The sequence below is a fragment of the Stegodyphus dumicola genome, chromosome 7, assembly GCF_044657685.1.
Source record: "Stegodyphus dumicola isolate Sdum_Otavi_A_Nest chromosome 7, ASM4465768v1".
Classification (NCBI taxonomy): Eukaryota; Metazoa; Arthropoda; class Arachnida; order Araneae; family Eresidae; genus Stegodyphus; species Stegodyphus dumicola.
In genome coordinates, this window is record NC_140774.1 from 135,311,338 (window position 1) to 135,333,868 (window position 22,531).

At 32.1% G+C, this 22,531-nt stretch overlaps 1 protein-coding gene across 2 annotated transcripts in view; it reads right to left on the bottom strand.

Moving 5' to 3' along the window:
- The window catches only part of LOC118179338 (uncharacterized), a 90,823-nt gene extending 70,944 nt beyond the window's left edge, over positions 1-19,879 (bottom strand). The window contains exons 1-4 of one of the 2 annotated variants that reach the window (XM_085820834.1): positions 19,723-19,879; positions 13,883-14,158; positions 2,617-2,732; positions 925-1,030 (exon numbers count right to left, since the gene is read on the bottom strand). In XM_085820834.1, the coding sequence (XP_085676960.1) occupies positions 925-1,030; positions 2,617-2,732; positions 13,883-14,149 (489 nt within the window). In that variant the 5' untranslated portion in view covers positions 14,150-14,158; positions 19,723-19,879. The remainder of the gene's footprint in view (positions 1-924; positions 1,031-2,616; positions 2,733-13,882; positions 14,159-19,722) is intronic. The other variant, XM_085820835.1, reaches the window with a different exon arrangement.
- Positions 19,880-22,531: the final 2,652 nt, after the last annotated feature.

A 22,531-nucleotide genomic window follows, 5' to 3' on the forward strand; every position in this document is an offset into this window, starting at 1 on the left:
TGCACGATCGCATGTGAGTGATAAGGTCGTCTGGTACACAGTCACATGTGCAGTCAGTATGTTTGAGTCGTTTTTGCTGTATTTTAGTTTACTTGGCCAAGCTAGTGATGTTGTGATTTATAGAAAGAAATGTAACAGATTGTGTACCAGCAAAATTTACTGTTAACCTGTTAACCAGCATAAAAGAATACAGGATTCAGAAGCACATGATATTTGTATGGTTGATGCAATTCTTAACGGACCGTCAAGATTTATAATAACTAATTATACATATATTCATCCAACTGTTAACTCAGCTGATTTGAAGATGTTTTTGATGAAGTATTCTGAGGCTACTTTATTGATCAATGAAGAGGTTACTGCAAATACAGATGGGCATATTATTATGACGGAAAATTTCAATGTAGACATCAAACAAAATAAAAAGGCATTTGATTTTATGAAACATCATTTTAATCTCAATATGGCACCAAGTAATATCCAAGTACACTTGGCATATATATCATTATAGATTTAACATTTACTAGGAATACAACTGAAAGAAATAAGAAATTATGAATCTTATTTCTCATATCATCGATTAATTTTACATAGGATAAATATAATAAAAATAAAATATGTCTGTAATTTTTTTGTTTTGTTTTGTTTTATAACATCCTTACACTTCTATCAGTAATCCTACGCATTAAATACCAGCGGCTGTGTATATCTGAGTTCGTAACAACAAAGGTGGCTTATTGACAATCAATCAAGTTATGTCAAATGAAAGCACAGATGTTATAAGTGTGTTGTTATGTCAGGCTTATCCATTAATTAATAATAAATCATGCTGCTCCAAATAGTTTTATTGTCAATGGGATAAGATGTAAGTACCATATCATTAATAGCACTAAAAATAAACTAAAATAAGCAATAAAAACTTACTTTAGAATTATAACTGTCAGAAAGTAAAGAGATGGAACTTGAGCAATTTGAAAATTGGATTTGGCAGGGTTCTTCAGAAATACATAATAAAGCCAAGTTGAGGGCACTAAAACACATGATAAAAAATTATTAATAATTTTAAAAAATCTCCTACAAATTATATTTTTAAAAAATATTTGCTTATTTGCTGCAAAACAAAGATAATTTCCATAGTTAAAATTCTTTACCTTTCGTAGCCAATTGAAAATTGATTCACACTAAATCAAGATGAAAGATTTCTAAATAAGATTTTAAATCAGTCTACTCCCCCCCTTTCCAGCAGATGAGCACTAAAATCATGAAAAAGTGATAATTCAACATACGCTCAAATTGTGGCAAACGAGCTCGTTCCATAGAAGTTTTCTTGGCTTTCTCTATGAGCGATGTGAATATGAGCTAGTTTCCCTCAAAAATCCCTCACAATAACTTCTTTCCTCATGGGCATATAGCACTGTTGTGCTTTGTCATAATCCAAAGCCATTAATTAAATCCATTTGCATTGAATATAATTTTAATTAAGCTATTGCTTCAGGGGTCTAGTTGATCATACAAAAATCTAGTCATACCTCTACATAAATATTTTGTAGCATCCAGTATGGCAGGGTGTTACAGCACGTATGATCACTAAAGCAACTCTGTAACGATCGTTCACGTTTTTTTGGAGAGTGGAGTAAATCATTGCTTGGGAAGATAAATAGTAATCAGATAATAAAATAGTAATCAGATAATTAAATGAAATTGGAGGTGGGGAGACTTTTCAAATAAACAGAAAATAAAATCGACACAAATTTAATAAAAAAAACTAATTAAAAAAATCCAAAAGCTTTCAGATTTTATATTACGCATTTTTTTGTGCTACCTCTATTTATTAAACTTGAACCACAAAATTTAATTCAACAGCAATATCACAAAATATTTAAAAGAGCATATCTTTAAATTTTCTGATACACAGTCTTGCACGATGGAGATAAAAAATTTTCTGTTCTGTGTTTTTTCTGTATGAACAATATATTTAATGATTAAATTTGCCGATGGTGGATCTTACCTTCCTTGGCCCCCTACTTCGAACTTTGATTTTTTCTCAAAATTTTCAACTTATACGCGGGTATTTACAGTAGATTTCTTCATACACTAATGAGAATCATTACCTATTGTCGTTAGGGTTGCGTGGACTCTTGTTCCCTTAGGCATTTGGGGACAAAAATGTGGACTTGTCATACGTTTTCATTGTAACAAATGCACTGATCGGCCTCTATTTGAGGGTAAACTTAGAACAACAATTTCCCTATTAAGAAGCCTGCATACTTCATACTGCATATAGCCTGCATATGAAGCATATAACCTGCATATGGCATATATTCATACTGCATATAGCCTGCATATTAAACAAGATAATCCAGGACAAACCCCTGAAAGGTTCAGAAAATAATACAATCAAGCCACCCCTTTTTCTTTTAGGAAACAAACATCTAATTAACTTTCTGTGTAATGTGAAACAGAGGATATCTTTTATAAAACTGGAGCATGCAAAGGAAGCCTTTATTTCAGAAAAATTGTTATTTATTTCACAATGGAATTGATCACATGTGAGAAATGTGTAATTTTGTAATAAAATAAATAAAATAACCAATCAATTTAAAAAAAATGCCTTACCTCCAACATCTTTTGTCAAGTATATTCTTTTTGTTTAAACCTGAATACAAGTGCTTTAGTTTTAATGAGTGGTCGGGCATTTTGAAAGCAACTGGTACTAACTGAATTGAAGCAACCTGTAAATACAAAAATTATCAATAATTACTTAATGTAAATACAATGAAATATTTTTAAAATGAAATTTTGACTTTTTTTAAATATATATATATTTGTGTGTGAGAGAAGCATGCCCAGCGGCTGTCATCACTCCAGTTTGCTGCAAGCGCAATGAAGAGAGGCAGGTGAATCGTGGCCGTGGACAGTAGACATACCCTCCCAGGAGCAAAGCTGATGAGCTTATCTGACCACAAGACGGATCCTGGCATGGTTGGATCTCCCTGGAGCCTTCAAGGAATGGTAATCGTGCAAAAAGGTCAATAGTGATGTTGAGCAATCATGTAAATGTTGGAGCTTAATTCTAGATAAAATCAGGTGCCAAGACTGTGTGAACTGTTCATTATCCTGTGGATTATATTTGGACTTTGCTATCTTACATGGGGTAGCCTAGCCATTATGTAACTTCGTAGTACTGCTTTCATATCATCACAGTAGTTTAGTCACTAAAGCAGTGTGGTTTATACTTTCGTCTCATGCTTTAGTCATCCACAATACATATAATTGTGTGTGTGTAAGATATGAGAAAAAACAATAGCTGCTTTAAAGATAATTGCCAACCTCAAAATTAACAATTCTAGATTTGGTGCTTCCACCCTAAATTCATCTGTTTTCCCAAATTCAAGATCTTTCCGTGATTAGAACAACCTAAAATTAACCAATCATAGCTTACAGTGCTTTCTGCATATACTTAACATAAATGCTCTTAGCACAAAAAAACCATGTCATTCTTTCATTCTTTTCCTTAGCTTCTTCCACAATAACATCTACACTGCTTTGCTTCTCCCTCCTGAATGCCTACGTTGTTTCTTTAAAAAATCAATGAAAATAGAAATTTATTGTATTTAATTAAGAGTGAATAAGTGTCAGCCAAATTAATTGGATATGTGTGAAAATAAAGATTGGTTATTTGTCAGAATCTAATTCCGTAACCTTTGTCTCTTCTTGACACTCTGCCAGCATGATTACGCATCAAAATTATTACATATATATACAGTATAAACCAAAAGTATCTAAGATTCCTGAGAAGATCCTGTTCTTCAATGATTACTTTATATTAGCAAATTACTTTAAATAACTAAAAAGACTATCAGATAACTATCATCTTCCTGCCTTCTAATTAAAAGTATTACAACTATAAGTTTAAGTGCTTATATATTATCCAGTTGACCATGAAACTGTCATTAAAGTAGTTTGATTTAGTGGCAATTGTGGATAAGTTTGTAGTGGCCCAGTTATTGCATGAGAAATAATTATTTTTCATTTCATATATTTGTTCATGTGTTTAATTATTTTATAAAATTAACTTTAATATTTTGTTAATATTCATATTTATATTTCTTTTATGCTGAATGGCAATAAGTAGTTCATATTTATATTTAAATTTCTTTATGCTGAATGGCAACTAGTTCTAGTTCTGATTCATGATTGCTAGGTTTTGGTTTCAAAACGTTGCTCGTAGCGTCGCATTTCGATAGCTGGAAAATAAAAATGCAATAACTTAGCTATTTGTTTATAATTCATGCTGTTCCTAGTCATAAATTAATTTTAAATATTAGTAGCCAAGGCTACATCGTGGTGACCCTGATTAATTTTCGAAATGTCAACAAATGACTCTTCTGAAACTGCTATGAAAGATAGGATGCAGTCACCAGAGCTTCATAAGGTGAGTGTAAAAATACCTCCTTTTTGAACTGATAAACCAGAAATATGGGTTTTTCAAGTTGAAGCTCAGTTCAAAATTAGTAATATCGTTTCAGAAGAAACGAAATTTAATTATTTAGTTTCACAGTTTGAACCTAAGTTCATCGAAAATATTTGGGACATTGTAACGAACGATAGTGCCACAAAATATTCGGATGCTAAAATTAGGTTATTACATTTATTCAAAGAAAGTGAAAATGTACGGATTAAACGTTTGATTACTGGTATCAAACTTGGAGATATGAAACCAAGCCAACTTTTGCAGAAGTTGAGATCAGTTGCTACTACAGATGTGTCTGAAAATCTAATCAAAACTTTATGGCTGGAGAAGCTACCTGACTCAATAAAAAATATATTATTAGTTAGTGATGAAGATGTAACCAAGTTAGCGTCTATGGCAGATAAAATTAGTGATATGAATCGGAAACCAGAAGTATTTAGTGCTAATGCTCCTTCAGTTCCCGCAAATGATTTGTTGCAAAGAATTACCTTTCTTGAACAAAAAATTGATCAAATAACCATTCGCTCAAGTCGCAGGGACTCGGATTTACGTAACTCACGTTCACGATCTCGAAGTCGATCTCGTAAACGATATGACCCTACTGGCAAATTTTGTTTCTATCACTTTCGATTTGGAGCAAAATGTATTCCAGAGAAATGCCAGCCTCCGTATGCTTGGGTAAAAAACGATTCCAAAAACCAGGAAAACTCGAATCTGCAGTAGGTTCAGTGGCAAACGCTGCTGCAGAAAATATGAAGGATTGTCACAAATTTCGTTTATTCGTTCGTGACCGAAGATCAAATTTGCACTTTCTTATTGATAGCGAAGCTGACGTAAGCATAATTCATGCTACTTCACAGAATAAATACAAAACTGAATATAAACTGTATGCAGCTAATGGCACAGATATTTCCAGTTATGGCATAAAAACGCTAACTCTTGATTTGGGATTATGTCGTGATTTTCAGTTTCCATTCATAATTGCTGATGTCACAAAAGGTATTTTAGGAGCTGACTTTCTTCACAAATATAAATTGCTTATCGATATAAATAAGAAAAAATTAATTGATGGCGTAACACAGCTTTGTGTCCAGTGTGATGTCGCTGCTATTTCCAGTGATTAACTCAGTAACCACATTAAATAAATCGATAAAAAATTTCGATTTACTGTCGAAATATCCCGAAATTTCTAAACCTAACCTTTTTCCTACACAAATTAAACATGGTGTTACACATTTTATTACGACTGATGGTCAACCCGTTTATTCAAAGGCACGACAGCTCGATCCAAAACGCTTAGCTATAGCTAAAGAGGAATTTAAATTTATGCTTGACAATGGAATAATTCGTCCATCAAACTCCCAGTGGTCAAGCCCCTTGCACCTTGTTACGAAAAAGGATGGTTCATAATGTCCTTGCGGAGACTACCGACGATTGAATGCGCAGACGATACCTGATCGATACCCAATTCCTCGCACTGAAGATTTTCATCATATTTTAAGAGGTACAAATATTTTTTCTAAAATTGATTTATTCAAAGCTTATTTTCATATTCCCATTGCCGAAGAAGACAAATGTAAAACGGCTATCATCACTCCTTTTGGTTTATACGAATTTAATGTAATGAGTTTCGGTTTAAAAAATGCTCCTGCAACGTTCCAAAGATTTATTCATGAAGTCTTTAGAGGATTAGAATTCGTATTTCCCTATTTAGATGATATACTCATTGCATCCAGTACCCATGAAGAACACGAAAATCACCTTAAATTAGTTTTCGAAAGATTACATACATTTGGGTTAAGAATTAATGTTTCAAAATCTGTCTTTGCTGTTCCCTAAATTGAGTTTCTAGGCTACCTAATTACACCTAAGGGTTCCCGTCCTTTGCCAGAAAGAGTTCAAGCTATTACTAACTACAAACGACCAGAAACAATTCATGAACTTAGAACTTTTCTTGGAATACTTAATTTTTATCGTCGTTATATAAAGGATGCAGCGAAGAATCAAGCATTGTTACATGCGTATCCAAGGGAGCTAAAAAGAGGGACAAACGTAAAATCGAATGGACTGAAGAAGCTGAAAAACAGTTTGAAACGTGCAAGAATGACCTGGTGAACACGGCACTGTTGTCTTTTCCCAATTCTGAACTACCTCTGGCGTTATTTACAGATGCTTCAGATACGGCGATTGGCTCAGTGTTGCAACAATATGAAAACTCCTCGTGGAAGCCAATAGCATTTTTTTCTAAAAAATTAAGTGATACTCAGCAACAATATAGCACCTATGATAGAGAGCTATTAAGCATATATCTTTCAGTTAGACACTTTAAGCATTATCTAGAAGGAAGAGTATTTACAATTTATACAGATCACAAGCCCTTAATATTCGCCTTTCGTCAAAAACTTGACAAAGCAGCACCTAGACAGGCTCGGCAACTTCAATACATCTCCCAGTTTTCGACTGATATCAAATATGTAAAAGGTGAGAATAATATTGTGGCGGATACATTATCTAGAGTTAATGAAATTTCATTGATAGATTATGATAAAATAGCTGATGAACAAACTCAAGATGAAGAACTGAAGAGTTTGCAAACCACTACTTCCTTGAATATCAAGCAATGTTCTCTACCTTCGGGGAAATATTTGTGGTGTGATACATCAAATAAACATATTCGGCCGTATATTCCTCAGGCTTTCAGAAAACACGTCTTTCAACGAATTCATGGTTTATCACATCCAGGAATAAAATCGACTATGAAATTAATGACATCAAAATTCATTTGGCCTAACATAAAAAAAGATGTACAGTTGTGGACAAGAACCTGCATTCCTTGCCAAAAAGCTAAATCAGTCGGCATACCAAAACAAAATTAGGTGAGTTTGAAGTACCACCAGGAAGATTTTCTGTCATTCATATCGATCTCATAGAACCACTTTCACCATTTAAAGGGAATATTTATTGTCTTACTTGCATAGATAGATTTTTGAATTGGATGGAAGCAATTCCTTTAGAAAATATTTCCGCTGAGAACGTCGCAAGAGCCTTTTATAGCAACTGGATTGCGCGTTTCGGAACGCCAAGTAAACTCATTAGTGATCATGGATCCCAATGTAAAAGTGATACATTACGAGCTTTGTCCAAAATATGGAGCATCAATTTACAACACTCTACTGCCTACCACCCCTCGTGTAATGGCAAAGTTGAGCGTCTTCATAGAACATTAAAAACAGCATTAAAAGCCCACAACAACATATCTTGGACGGACACATTACCAACAGTACTTTTGGGCTTGCGTACTGCTATTCAAGAAGATACCAATCATTCTATTGTGCAAGTAGTTTATGGCCAGAGTCTCAGACTTCCTGGAGAGTTTTTCAGCGAACCAAGTATCCAGACAGCATCGGAGACTTTTGCTAATAAACTCCAGAAACAGATGGAAATTGTTGGACCAAGACTAATTTGTAAAAATTCATCTGAACAGATATTTGTACATAGACTTAAAAACTCGTTCTCATGTGTTTCAGCGAATAGATCGGGTAAAAAAACCTCTGGAACCTCCTTATGAAGGACAATTTCCTGTTATTGATCGCAAGGACAAATATTTTACTATTAGCATAAAAGGAAAACATGTTGATGTATCCCTGGATCGCTTGAAACCAGCATATATTTTAGCTGAGGAAAATTCTCAGTTGATACAACCTGACTACACTAATTTGCAGAGACCGGACTCAAATTCGGATGTGAATCAACAACATTCTCGCATAGGCAGAACTATACGTTTACCTGTTAGATTCAAGGACTGACTAAATTATTTTGATAGTGGTTAACACTGCAATACTAGTTACTACCTATTTCTACATCTTCGTAATGTAACTTAGTTACTGGTGGGGGAGTAGTGTAGTGGCCCAGTTATTGCATGAGAAATAATTATTTTTTATTTCATATATTTGTTCATGTGCTTAATTATTTTATAAAATTAACTTTAATATTTTGTTAATATTCATATTTATATTTCTTTTATGCTGAATGGCAATAAGTAGTTCATATTTATATTTAAATTTCTTTATGCTGAATGGCAACTAGTTCTAGTTCTGATTCATGATTGCTAGGTTTTGGTTTCAAAACATTGCTCGTAGCGTCGCATTTCGATAGCTGGAAAATAAAAATGCAATAACTTAGCTATTTGTTTATAATTCAAGCTGTTCCTAGTCATAAATTAATTTTAAACATTAGTAGCCAATGCTACAAGTTAACCATAACAATCTGGGCTTTTGTTTGATGTAACCCTGATTGATTCTCAACAAGCCCTGTTTTATTTTTATAAACAAGGCTATAAATTAACTCCTATTTTGTATTTTTCCTTGTATTTGGGAGGGGGAGGAAATGATACAAATTTGGAACACGTTTCTTCTACAGAACAGCAAGCAATGAATTATTTTTTAAGTTATGCAATTTTACTGTCAAAAAAAGTCTATACAAATGGATATGTTACAATCAGCTGAATAAGGTTGATAAAACAGTCATTGACAGAAAAATTATCTGCGGGAATTTTATATTCTTAGTGTTCTAAACAGTTTCTGGCAAAAGTGAAGGGCTTAACAAAATAGTAGAAATTGATGAAAGCCTTTTCGTGAAGCCAGTCAACTATCAATTATTTATTAAAGGTGCCAGTTCTTTCAAAATTCAGCAGAAACAACTGCTGCAACTAAGGACCTCCACCAAATTTCATGGTTGGATAGCAGCCAATTTTCACAATCGACGGGATAATAGGTAAGTACCAAAGTTAACAATGAAAGCTATTTATTAACATGCCAACCTCATATTTACACAAACTCAAAAGTTCAATAGACACAGAGCACAGTTACTTGAAGAAATCAGAAAGCACATTCTAACTATAGTGAATTTGAAATACAAAACCAACCTGTCCTACTAAATTTTGGCTCAGCCTGAAGAGTCTAGTATGTAGGGCTATGCTAATAACATGACACAATAAATCAATGTGACCAAAGCAACATTACACACGCCCTTCCTAGTAATAGCACTTTATGAAAGATAATTTTTTAAGCTACACAGGAATTTCACATGTCTGCCACTTCTTGAAGTCTTGGTTCATGCTGAGTCTGAATTTTCTTCAGTAACATTGAGTTCAGGTGTTCTGTGGTGATTCTTGGAAAGGAATATTCGTTTCTTTCTTAGAAAAAATGGTTTTACATTGCCAATGGTTTTACTTTTAACTTTTCCCCGGGTTCACGAGAGAAATATTCACGAAAAAAGGCCTGGCTTGAAGAAGAAAAATTCATCTTTCCCCAGGACAATGCATCTATGCACAAGAGTGCATTGGCGATGGGAAAACTGCGGGATTTGGGTACGATTTGCTCGGCCATCCCCCTCCCTATTCTCCTGATTTGGCACCCTCAAACTTCCATCTGTTCCTAAACTTGAAGAAATTTGTTTCTGGGAAGCACACCGCATCCAATGAAGAAGTTGAGAGGGTTGTAGATGAATATTTTCACAACCTTCCATAATCCTACTTCCGGGAAGGAATACCAATGTTGGAGAAATGCTGGACTAAGTGTGTTGAAGTCAAGGGGATTATGTAGAAAAGTAAAACCATTTTTTAACTGAAGGTTGAAGTCTTTCATTGTCAGGCCGAGAATTTTTCATCTTAGCCCTCGCAAGACTTTTAAGTTTGGGTTTCTTCTCAGTATCTCCAAATCTTCATCGTTTTGAAAGTTTGCAAGTCTACTGTAGATGGTACAGAAATGGTGTCTATATGGTGTAGTAGGCCATACTACATCTTGCTATGAAGAAATCAGATGCTCGACCAGTTTCTCTTGAATGGTCTGAATAAACCCATTTAGAGCAAAAATTCAAACTTCTTTTTAGCTGCTTTGAGTTTTTCGGCCAATAACCTCCTAGCTTCAGTGAAAATGGGTGGGCCTCTCATTTCAATGTAATGATTTTTAGCTTTATTGTTAACAATGTTCAAATTTAGTACATCTGGAAAATAGTAGTTAATATTATTTTAATACTGATAATGTACAGCATTCAAAATTGGAATATTATTATTATTTTGAAAACAAGGAGTTCCATTAATTCTTAATAATGTACCATCAATCACCTTGGGAGTTTTGGAATTTATCAAAAGGTTCAAGTTTGTAAGCAAATCCAAAGGACTGCAATTACAAAGGACCAACTGAACGATCCTCTGAGTCCAGGATCAAGCTTGAGTACTTCTGAGCCATATGTTTTGATTTTCATACCATTTGTAGAAAACAGATCTAATTTTGAGATGATTTTCTTATCTGAAGTTAATGAAGAAATAACAGATAGCTCTGCCCCTGCATCTATTAAAAACTGGCAAGCCAATTATTTGCCACTGATGAAAAGATGATTCATCTCCATCCCCTGTCATCAATGAGAGACGGCACCTGGTTTTCTAAGCTGTTTGTCTGTGATCCTGATGAAAACTTACATAGTTGTTTACACTTAAATGACTTGTCACCAAATTTTTAGTGACAGTAACAGATATCACTGAACCTGTTACCACTGTAATTATCTCTTGGTTTGGATCATTAACAATTATAGGGACAACTGGCAGTTGTCTGGATAAAGTAGAAACCTGTAAGCTAAACTCACAAACCTGTTTTTGTAAGTTTTCAATCAGTCTTGTGTTTACGGTTATGGATGAAGTACTGGCTGTTTTTTTGTGGGGGGTGGTAATAGGATTTAAGTTGAAATCTTATCAGCCATCTTTGCCATTAGCAGATATAATGCCACATATATTTAACAGGTACACACTGGAGCCTCAATGTCTTTTAGGAAAGTATTTGCTATTTTGTCACCTGCCAAATCAATATTTGCTAAATTAATAATAGCAGCTGAGCTGGTTTTTTAATCACTCAGTAATTTTTTGGGTTTTTTGAGTCTCCGAGTCTGCATATAATGAAATTAATCTGTTCTTAATTGCCTGATATTTGCCATCTTGTAGTGGACTAAGCAAAATATCAGGTTCGACGTAATTTTTCACATAATTATTATAATTTGCCTGCTCTACAGTTATTTTTGCATGTCAAAATTCTGCTTCTAGTAGAAAGAACCATACTTTTTTACCTGGTTTCAAAAATAAGGAACTTTGGCACTTACTCTGGCAACAGCAAGAGTTGTTGCATTAGCTTCAGTTTCTTTACTTCCATTATTATCAGACACAGTAGAATTCGGCTTAACAGATTGAACGTTACCGTTATCCAGTTTTTTTTTTTTAAATAAATAAATATATGTTAGTTTTTTCCTGAAATTCTGCTACAGATGTTACTGATTTAATCATACACAGGTCATGGACATCTTGACAAGTTTCCTCCAACGGATCCAATCAGTCGCTATGGTCCACCAACAATTGATTTTTAGAGTCCTGAGATCTGCCTCCACACAGCCTATCCATGGTATTTTGTGCAATATTATTTATACCATTAATAACATATTCTGGTAAAACAGCATTATCGATATTATATTTAGAACACAGATTTTTAATTACCAGAAATTATTTACATAATTTCTTTTTCTTGCATTTTACATTTTTATAATAATTCGTTTAACTGAACAGAATTGATTGAATACCACATTCATTTAATAGTAAATACCAAAGTGCATTAAACGAATTTACTTTCGTTTCACTTTCAATGAATAATTTTTACTTTTCTAGTTAAAGATCGGACTTTAAACAAATTTTTTTAAACTTTAAACATAATTTAGTTTTAAAATTGACTTACCCATTTCAGATGTCAGTTTCACGTAGATGGAATTTTGTACTTTTCAGATGAATAAAAATAATCAAACCATCAGTTCTTAATGCAATCTATGAAAACACAGAAGCACTGCAAATTTGAAACTGCTGTTTTCCCCAACTATTATTCAATCCAATGTCGAGCTCTCAAAAATTATGGGACTTTACCACAAGCAAATAACTACTCACAACACTATCCATAATACACATTTAATAATGGATGAACTATTTACAGCATGCATATAATATCAATGCCATCTCATCATTTTACAGAAATACACATGTCCTTCTTGCATCTTACACTTTATAAGTAGAACTGGATCATGTTCGGGTAAAACAATGAAGCATTTAGTATGTAGGGATGTGCTAATGACACTGCTCTCATTCTGATAAGATTAATATTTATTCATATTGAATCTCCCAAACAGAAAATTGGCCATTGATTCTTGGTTTTTATGATGGCTTAATGTTGCCACTCCTCTTTAATTTAAATTAATTAAAAAACTTTATGATGACATAATAAATCAATTTGACCAAAGTGACATTACAAGGCCCAAAGTATTTGAAAGATTACTTACCCCTTATTTGCATTCTACTGGGAAGTGATGAAAACAGAAGTGCAAGTAAAAGTAAAATAATAAGATAACTTGGTTAATTAACATGAAAATTCATATAATTACTATGTTTTAGCATTTTAAATTAAGAATCCATTGAAACTAATTTGTTTAAGTATTTCATTAATATTTATTCATTACTTACTGCATGTGCTTTAATAATAAAAATCACAACAATAGAATGAAGTCTTATTTTTAAAGATATACAAATTATCAAATTAAAAATTATATATTTAAAGCAGGGTTGGCAATTTCTTCCATAGTGGTAAAAAGCATGGACAAAATCACAGAAAAACTGACAGGAAACAGGTTTCCTCCATTAATGTGGAAAAATAAAATAAACTAATTTTTGAATTTATTTATAGCTATATGTATCATAGCTATATTTTATTCATATGTTAGACCTGTTATATTGCGAGTTTAAATATTTTCATTTTCTATATAATCTGCTTAGCTTCACTTGCTTAAAGTAACTTTTTTTTTTTTTTTTTGGTAATCTAAAGATATAAGTATGTATTTTTACACACACGCTTTCACATTTGCGAATTTAGATTTCTGGAGCTAACTTCAGTTCACATCAAAAACATAGATATAGCAAAATAACACTGTTATTTAGAAAGTGAAGATAACAAATTAAATTTTAAAAAAAGAAAAGAAAGAAACAGATAATTACAAAATGGAATCAACAGCATCGTAAAAACATTGTCAAAAACATAACACTCTTTTGCTACTGCATGCAATAATCTTTTTTTCCTAACTTGGAACTGATATGTTCAAAAGAGGAGAAAATCTGCTCTAATCCTGATAAGGCTTGATCTCAACTGCATTACGCAGTCCCCATAAAATTTCAGAAATCATGATTTAATGTATTAAATGATATACTTTCAGCAAAAATGGCAAATTTCTTCCATGATAGAGAAAAATCGGTTATTGCTTCATTTTTTGTCCTACTACTTCCTCTAACCAATAGCAATAAAATAAAATTTTATGAAGACATAAAATCCTTACCAAATTATCTTGAGGTACAACTTCATCTCCAGCATTTATTTGCAATGATTGGTTCTGCTGTGTAAGCCTTGTGGAAGGCTCAGTTTGGCATTTTTTACAGTCGGCAGGAAAAATCTTTGCATTTTCATTTCCTACATAAATTCGTGAACTTAAACTGTCAATTGTAATCTTTTGTACTTTATTGTTGATAATTTTACGCTTCACTTTCAAGCTCAGAATTTCATTATTCAGTTTATATTTAACAAATTTGTGATAGTCATCTTCCATAGTTATGTCCTATAAAAAAATGCCAGAAATTTTTACTTAACAAAATTAAGAAAAATTATGAATCACAGGAAAAAATTATTTAATGTAACAAATGAAACATTTTAAATTAACTGTGGACAAGTTTAGTTATTTGAATGTGCAAAATCATTCAATGAAATTACAAAAATCAACATACAACAAATAGCCTATATAAGACCTTACAAAAAAAAAAAAAAAAAAAAAAAAAAAAAAAAACCTAATCCAAATATACTCAAATTTTACATCACATGCATTTAGAAAGGAAAGGTAATACTGAAAGCATTATGTCCAGATGGGAAAGTGGTTAGTGACTGTCTGCCATACCGAAAGCCCTGGGTACGAATCCCGAAAAAGGCACGGACGTAAATTGTTTGTCCCTTCATTGAAAGCAACAGTGTCTCACCTATTAATGCCTCCATAATAAAGTGACCGCCACTTCCGGCCTTAGTGGCCAATGTCTATAAACGGATAGGGCCGACCATTAGGGGGAAAAAATATATTGATAGATGTAGCTTGTATACATAAAACTCTTTAATATATATTCATGCCTCTCACCAATATAAAAAGCTCAGATGTAAAAGTCTTCAGACCAATGTAAAAGTCTTCAGACTTATGCTGTTACTAAACAAATGGGCCTATTTCATAATCTTTAGTCTGTCAAATAGCTCTTTCACAGTGAAAATTCCTTTTTTCCTTTTCTTAATCGTTACGACATGACAATTAGCCAGAAATTAATAAATTTCCATTCACTAATGTTTTCAAAAAAATTTAACAGACCGTTTCACTCAAATAAGAGCTCCACAACATATGTCCCTCCCACTACCATAAATTACTTCACACAAGTCTTACCGACTGATATAATTCAAAGCCCCCACTGCCGATAAAGAATTTCTGAAACACAACCCTTCTGAGTCAGACGCAAAGAAAACACTTCGCCCACTCCCCACTAGAAAGAACGTAAGTTAATTAATGCTTTTTCTGGCCTTTATATCTTCATGTACATTCACTTTTCTTATTATATATATATATATTTTTTTTAATTTTTATTCTTTGATTTGTTTTTACAAAGATTGCATTATTTTTCTTATATTTTGTAATTTTCTAATGTTTATTTCAACTACTTTGAATTCTATTACATAATGACAATTTCTAATGTTTAATTTTTACAAATAGTTATGAACTAAAATGCATAAACACGAGTGTGTCGGGGGACCAATTACTCGAGGAATATCAATTTTACTGTAGAAATTGCTTTTCACTCAAAATTGAATTTTCTTTTAGGCAAGTAACCCCTGTGTGCTTTACCATAATCCAAAATTGTAAGCTTAAAAATCTTTTATTCTAGCTGAAATGAGTTGACGATAATAAATTTTCTGTTCGAGGTATGGAGTTAGCATCCTCGTTTGTTTCTTTCTATTCAGAACTGTTTGCCGCATGTTACCTTATTTTAAAAAAGGTTTCAAATTGATTTTTAGCTTAAATATTATTTCAAGTATTAATCATAACATCATTTATCAATTCATAGTATTCTCAATATTAATCACAGGTTTGTATTCATAAATATAATGTACAAAAAAGGAGCATCTAGAATAAATTTATACGAAATTCTATGTCATAAAAATTTAGATTACAACTGCTCACAGCTCTTAAAGATTATATGACTAAAAAGAGTTGCATTTCGTAAAGGATGTTTAAAGAGAAAGAATTCGTATTACGTTCACATGACGGAACCATGAAATCTCCCCTGCAATTAACCCATTTGCCTAGATTTGAACTCTTTCAAATTACCGGTCTTTAGCGACCTTACCGAACTTAGCGCTCAGGGTTCACTCATTTCATAAAAAATTGCTTGTGTGTTATAAGAAAAGAGGAACAGAAAAATTTAGAAAAATGTAATAAGAGCACAATAAGAATTTAATTCACTCTTTTCTTTTTAATGTACAGAAGATAGAAACGAGTTTTCAGCTGAGTTCATTCATCAGAGAAAATTTTTGCATATAAAGATGTTTTTTGATATGCTCCACTATAAAAGTAATACAAAAAAAACAGCATAGAATTTTTTCCCCCCCCCTCACATGCACCCAAATGCACGGATTACCCTTTCCTGTATTTGAAGAACTCACAGAGAGAATAGAAATAATGACAACAAATTTTATTGGTGTGAGACAGAGTGCTTTGGGAACAAGAAGTTTTTCAGTCACTCAAACTTCGACGCATTCAAATGCGAACGGTTTTCAAAAACTATTCAGGCAAACAGGGCCAAGGGGTTTAGTTATACTACATTACAAAGCAGAATCCAAAGATACACGTGGTGCCCGCTATGTTAGAGGTAAGGTCTTTTAGTGGTGAAATCAGTCAATGTCTATTTCAAAGGTTGGCCTCTTATCTTGTTGATCTACATCCGTAAGGAAATAACACAGAAACGTGTTAAAAAAAAAAAAACAATTTTATACTTCTAAATATTTTTGGTCTGACAACAAGATTTTTAAAAAATTGAGTTTTCAATGTAGAAGAAAAAGCAACAAGCTATTTTTTAAATTGTTTTACACAGAACCAAGTAGGGAAATAAAATTTTATTTTCTTAATATATATATTTTCTCGGAGATTATTTTGGGAGTAATTTTTTTCAAGTTACGAAAATCTCACCTAAATGCACGTATTTTCAAATCAAATTTATTTAATGTATATGGATATGCTAAACAAGTGCACTTTCACACATATAAAATATACATTAATACATATATAAAAATGATTTAAAATTTGAAAATAATGCAATTTAGGAATTAGTGTATTAAAAAATAATTAAAATTTTATTGTGATCTCATTTCTTACGGTACATGCATTTATTGTAGTTTTGCAATATGGATTTATTTTATTTTATTTCAGTATATGCATTTATTATTAGTCTTTGTTGTCAAATTGTGTCCGATTATTTGAACATGGCAAAGCAAACAAGATCTGTCTGTCTAAGGATAGACAAGTCGCCGTGGTGGGCTTTCTAAGTAAAACTCACTCATATCCATGTTACAAATGGGAAAACTATGAAACCCAACCATGCAGCCAATTTGCTCGTTTGGCTTTCAGTGCGAGTGGAACTAGTAGTAATCAGCGGTCTTAGCCAGGAAGGCCATTGGTTGGGTCTGATAGATTTGAAAATCTGTTAAATCGCATTTAATAAACATAATGCTAATAAACGAACCAGATTTATAAAACAAAAATAAAATGCTTATATTGGACATAACTAAATCTCGATATAACACATTATTACACATATAAAGTGGAGTGTTATAACACTGAATTCATATACTAAACGGAATATACATTAATTCTATATATAGAAAAAATTTTAGAAAATTTTGCTGGGCATGTCTGGCGGCAAAATCCTTATTATATACATCCTTATTTTAAATTCATCGCATACCTCGTGTTTCGACTCTTACCTCAAAACACATATAATCCACTAATACCTTTTGTATGTATTTTGAAGATGATGGATTTCCATACCCTTCAACAGATTTCAGTTGTGAAAAATCACATTAAATTTTTATTCATAATAATAAGTTATTCTCCCTCTCTCTAATTATAGATTGGGTGAACTCTGCTCATATGTATCTGCTCTTTTATTAAGTGTAGAAGCTGTAATTAAGGAAGGATTAAATAACCCTTCCAGTACTTGTGTTTTATGTTTATGGAATAATACAGAAAAACGAGTAAGTTGATATTTTTAAAAATGAATAATTATTCCCTGATAACTTCTGTTTTATTGTGATAAATATTAAAGTTATCTGATAACTTATATTTTATCAAGTACACCCGAGAGCTTTCGAGTCATAAATATATTAGCATAAATTGAGATCATTTGGCATTATTTTTTTATTATAAAAAATGCTAAAAGTTTCATGGTTTAAATTTTAAAAAAAGCCATTATTCCCACAGTTTATGCCAGTGGGAGAAATGAATTTCGGCAAAAAGAGGATGAAAAAAGCAACAGTATCTACATCAAATAACAATTATTCAAGTCAGCCAATACAGCCTGATTATGAGATATTCTTAAATGCAATAAAAGTAAGTATATTAAATTTAGATCAAATTTAGAACATTATTGGTTTTCAAATGAAATTTTATATGATTGTGAACAAATTTTAATAATGTGACTTATTTTCACATGAAATAAATGTATTAGACAATAATAATGTGTTAAAAATCATTAACATAATTGTCATAATGAGCAATTAGTAGAAACTAAAAATTGATAAGAAAAACTCTGTTAGTCACTAACAAACTATTGCACACTTTTTATGCTCCAAATATGTATAAACACATTAAAATAAAAATTAAAAAAAAAAAAAAAAAATAGTTAATGAGAAACTGAAAATTGTCAGCAATAACTTTCTCAATGCAGCATGTCTAGCACATTTGTTCCAAGTAATGCATTTACAGATTTGCATATCACACAGCATCAGGTACAGGTACAAGCCAGGCCAGCACCTCCATAAATACAGCAGTTGATTGAGATACTGCTGAGCATAGCTAACTATTAAGTTCCCGTCCCAATTTTGAGGGAGAACACCCCAAAGCTTGGTCCAAGGACCTCCCACCCCTCTTTCCCTACAGCAACTTGTCGAAAGAATGGGGAAAGTGCAGAATCACCCACTTCTTGGCACATTTTTAAGAATTGCACATACTCGATATCCATGTACACATCGACTTATTTTCACTTAAAAAGTCAAAGGAAATTGAGAAAAATCCAATTCTTCTTACTCTTGTAAAAAGCACCAAACAAACGCCAATCAAATAAGTGGCCGATTCTGCACTTTAGTCAAAAGAATTTTCAGCTCACATGCATTTTGAGTTCACTCTTGCTGCTCTGACACTATACGTTTACAAACATCCATGCCTTCTCCAGGATTCGACCCTGGACATTTCGGTACGTCAGTAGCAACACTAACCACTATCTACTCTGGGCAACATGAAAAACACAAAACAGAGGAAAGAGGAACTATAGTTTGCACAGATTGAAACAGATGCTATAAAATTAAAAATTTGACAGAAACTCATATATCAAGCTGCCTAATTTTTCTTGCATTTATTATAAAAGTTAAGTTTTGTATTAGAATATACAATGAAAAAAATATGAGGCACAAAATTTAACACTGGGGTTTTGATAATTTGAAATAACCAAAATGTGATTTAATTTACTTTTTCAAGAAGTTTTGAAAAAAAATTACATTACTGGTAGCAGAGGCTTTGGATTAAAATTTTTGTATTCATGTGACATTTACGTTTTCATTAAATAACAGGAAAAGGAATACTAAGAAAAATGTTTTGAGAAGTCATAAAAGTCAACAAGGGAAAAAAAGGGGGGGGTAGAAAACAAAAACACAATGAAAATATTTCTTCATCTAATTCTTCTTTTCTAGAAATTCAAAAAACACATAAAAAACTACAAATTTTAAACAACATTAATAAGAAAGCAAACGTAGAATTATATTAAAATCTTTACACATTATATGCATATAAACACGCTTCAAAACTGAAATTAAAAAAAAAATTACCTTTAATTCCCAGCAAAAGACAAAACTTAAGCAGTCCAAATAATTAAATTCAATATATACAATATGTTTTAAATTTCTTTAAACACAGTAACCGATTTAATATTTACGATCATACTTCCACAAAATTTTCAAACAGCAACAGTTAATTGGATTGCCAACTTTATTCACTAAATACTACTCAAAATTTTAAAAAATGCAAAAAGTCTAAAAATATGAAGCATATTATGATAAAATTTATTTATGACTTTGGAAAAGGTCTTTAATTTATAAAAGGATGAGACAATATTTGCGTCAAAAAAAAAAACAGATAAGTTTCTTAAAATAAAATGCCAGTTTTTAGTGTAGCATTTTTAAGGCATTAAGCCATTTTTGAATTTTTTTTTACTAAATAAGTGTTATTCCGCTGTTAATAATTTTTACTAGATTAATGTTCTTGAAGCTTTTTTTTTTTTTGTGTGTGTGTGTGTGTGTGTGTGTGTTAGTGCTGTAGAAGTAACGAGAAATTGTGTACCCGTATGTATTCGTTACTCGGTGAACCAGTACTCGTTACTATCGTATCGTTACTCGTTACTTTCGGTAAAATCCATCGGTATCCGTATCCTGAGCCTATTTTATCGGTCTACGGCCCTAAAAAGGGCCTTGAAACGTCGCATCGCATTGAATCACGTGAGCTTTTCTACCCCGCGGGAACTGGGTAGTGCTGCGATAGGGAGTTTTGCGTCGCATTTTTGAGTAGAAATAATTCACTTTATTTTGGCTATTATTTTTTGGTGCACTGGATATGATTCATTATTAAATTTTCTATTGCTGTCAGGGCTTAGTTTCTAAAGTCAGAAGCGCCTACGGAAGGCCGTCAGGAAAATAGGAAAATATAAAGAAAGAAAGGAAATAAATATTACAATAATGACATTAATTAATAATTAAAATAACAAAAAATTACTTATTAAAAAACTTAATAATTAAAATAATAAAAAATAGTGATTAAAATAATGAATAATTAAAGTAACATAATAATTAGCAACTGAAGTATAAAATACTTATAAGTAAAATTTAATAAAAATGTAAAAACAAATAAAAATTAAAATAATTTTTAAGTTTATGATGATTAATTAAATAATAAAGTAAAATACCAGATCTTGTCTTATTGGCTTAGTATCGTTTCGTCCTTTCTCATTTCATCCCCAGCTCGAAAAAGTGTTATTTCGTTCGCTGCCTTCCCCCACCAATTCCCTCTTTCCCGTTTCATCCGCTGTTTGAAAAATAAGTGTTTACTTTACGATAAGGCGAACGTCTGTTTACTTCAATTAAAATGGTTTAGAAGAGATGACTCAGGACTTAGAAGACTTCAGGACTTATTTACCCTTGGAGATGACTGTTTCTACTTCGACTTAGCTTTTGATTTTTTAATAATATTTAATATTTTATGCAGACAAATTATGTTGAGCAGAATAATGAATTTCAGACGTGTTCAAAAGGTGTGTATCTGAATATAATAACATTTATGTTGTATAGTATCCATTTTTTTAATTTCACACATTTCTAAAGCAACGGAAGTACGGTATCACTTTTTGGCACACACATCAAAAACATGTATAATTAAGATTAATGTTACATTCCTTATTAAAAGTAATGGGTCTTCATTAAATGCAACCATTCATGCTTTTAGAGGATTTTACATGTGGTGGTCTTAAAAAGATGATGTTCACTACCAATGTTTGTTTATGTTCCCCAAAATAGAGATCTCTTAAAAGGTGACCTTTCAGAGATGTTGTAAATAGATGATAATTATTTTCCAATAGATAATGGAATTAATGTAATTTAATGTCAATAACTCGAGGAAGCAAGTTTAAATACGGTGCAACAAAAATACAGAAGTATTTTAAATGACGAAAATATTCATATTTTGTCAATATCAAATTTAAAAAAGAATTAATTTTGGACAAATTATGAAATCTAACTTTTAATGTCGTCTTCTAGTTTCTATATTTATATCTGGCAAAGTTTTATACTTGTTATGAAAAAATAAAAATGCAAGAAGTTTGAGTCCCGTAGGACAAAGATTGACCGGGAAATTTAGTTTCAAAATTTGCAATGTTTGGTGCCATTTGTAACTTGCCTTCGGGTATCGCTTAATTGAGTTATAATAATTCGAGGAAATAAGTTTAAATGAAGTGCAGCAAAAATAAGCATAATTTAAATAGTCGTAGAAGGAAGTCATGCGGAATCCATATCAAATTTTCACTTTTTCATAATGACCATAAAACTTTCCCAAATAAAAATACAGAAACTGGGAGACCGCATTAAAGATTAGCTTTCGTTATTTGTCCGTTATTCGTTATTTCGTTTGCCGCTTCCCCCATTCCCTTCATCAGAACCGCTAATGGCGAAAGGGTGAAATTTCCCCGATTCATCCCCTTTCCAAAAACTCCTAGTTGAGACTGTTATTTGTTGAGACAAGGAATGCTATGTTATAAATGTCAACTTGCTTTTTACACTTAACAATATAATCGATAAAAACATTCGCACATGCATAGGTTAAGTACGAATTAAGAAAGAACTTAAAAGAAATTTAGAAATCTATAAAAGGTAAGGACATTTTTATGTTACTTTATTAGAGATAATAGTGAAGCACTAAATATTTCAATCAATGTTATTTCATAATGCTATGAGTATACCTTTATTCATTTAAGAAATGGCTCATCAGCGGTCGAGCGGTAAAATCGCTGAACACTGGTAGTTCCGACCTGAGTTCGATCTCAGGCAAACGGGCTGGCTTCATAAGCCTTTTGTGGTTTTTTTCCCGTACCAG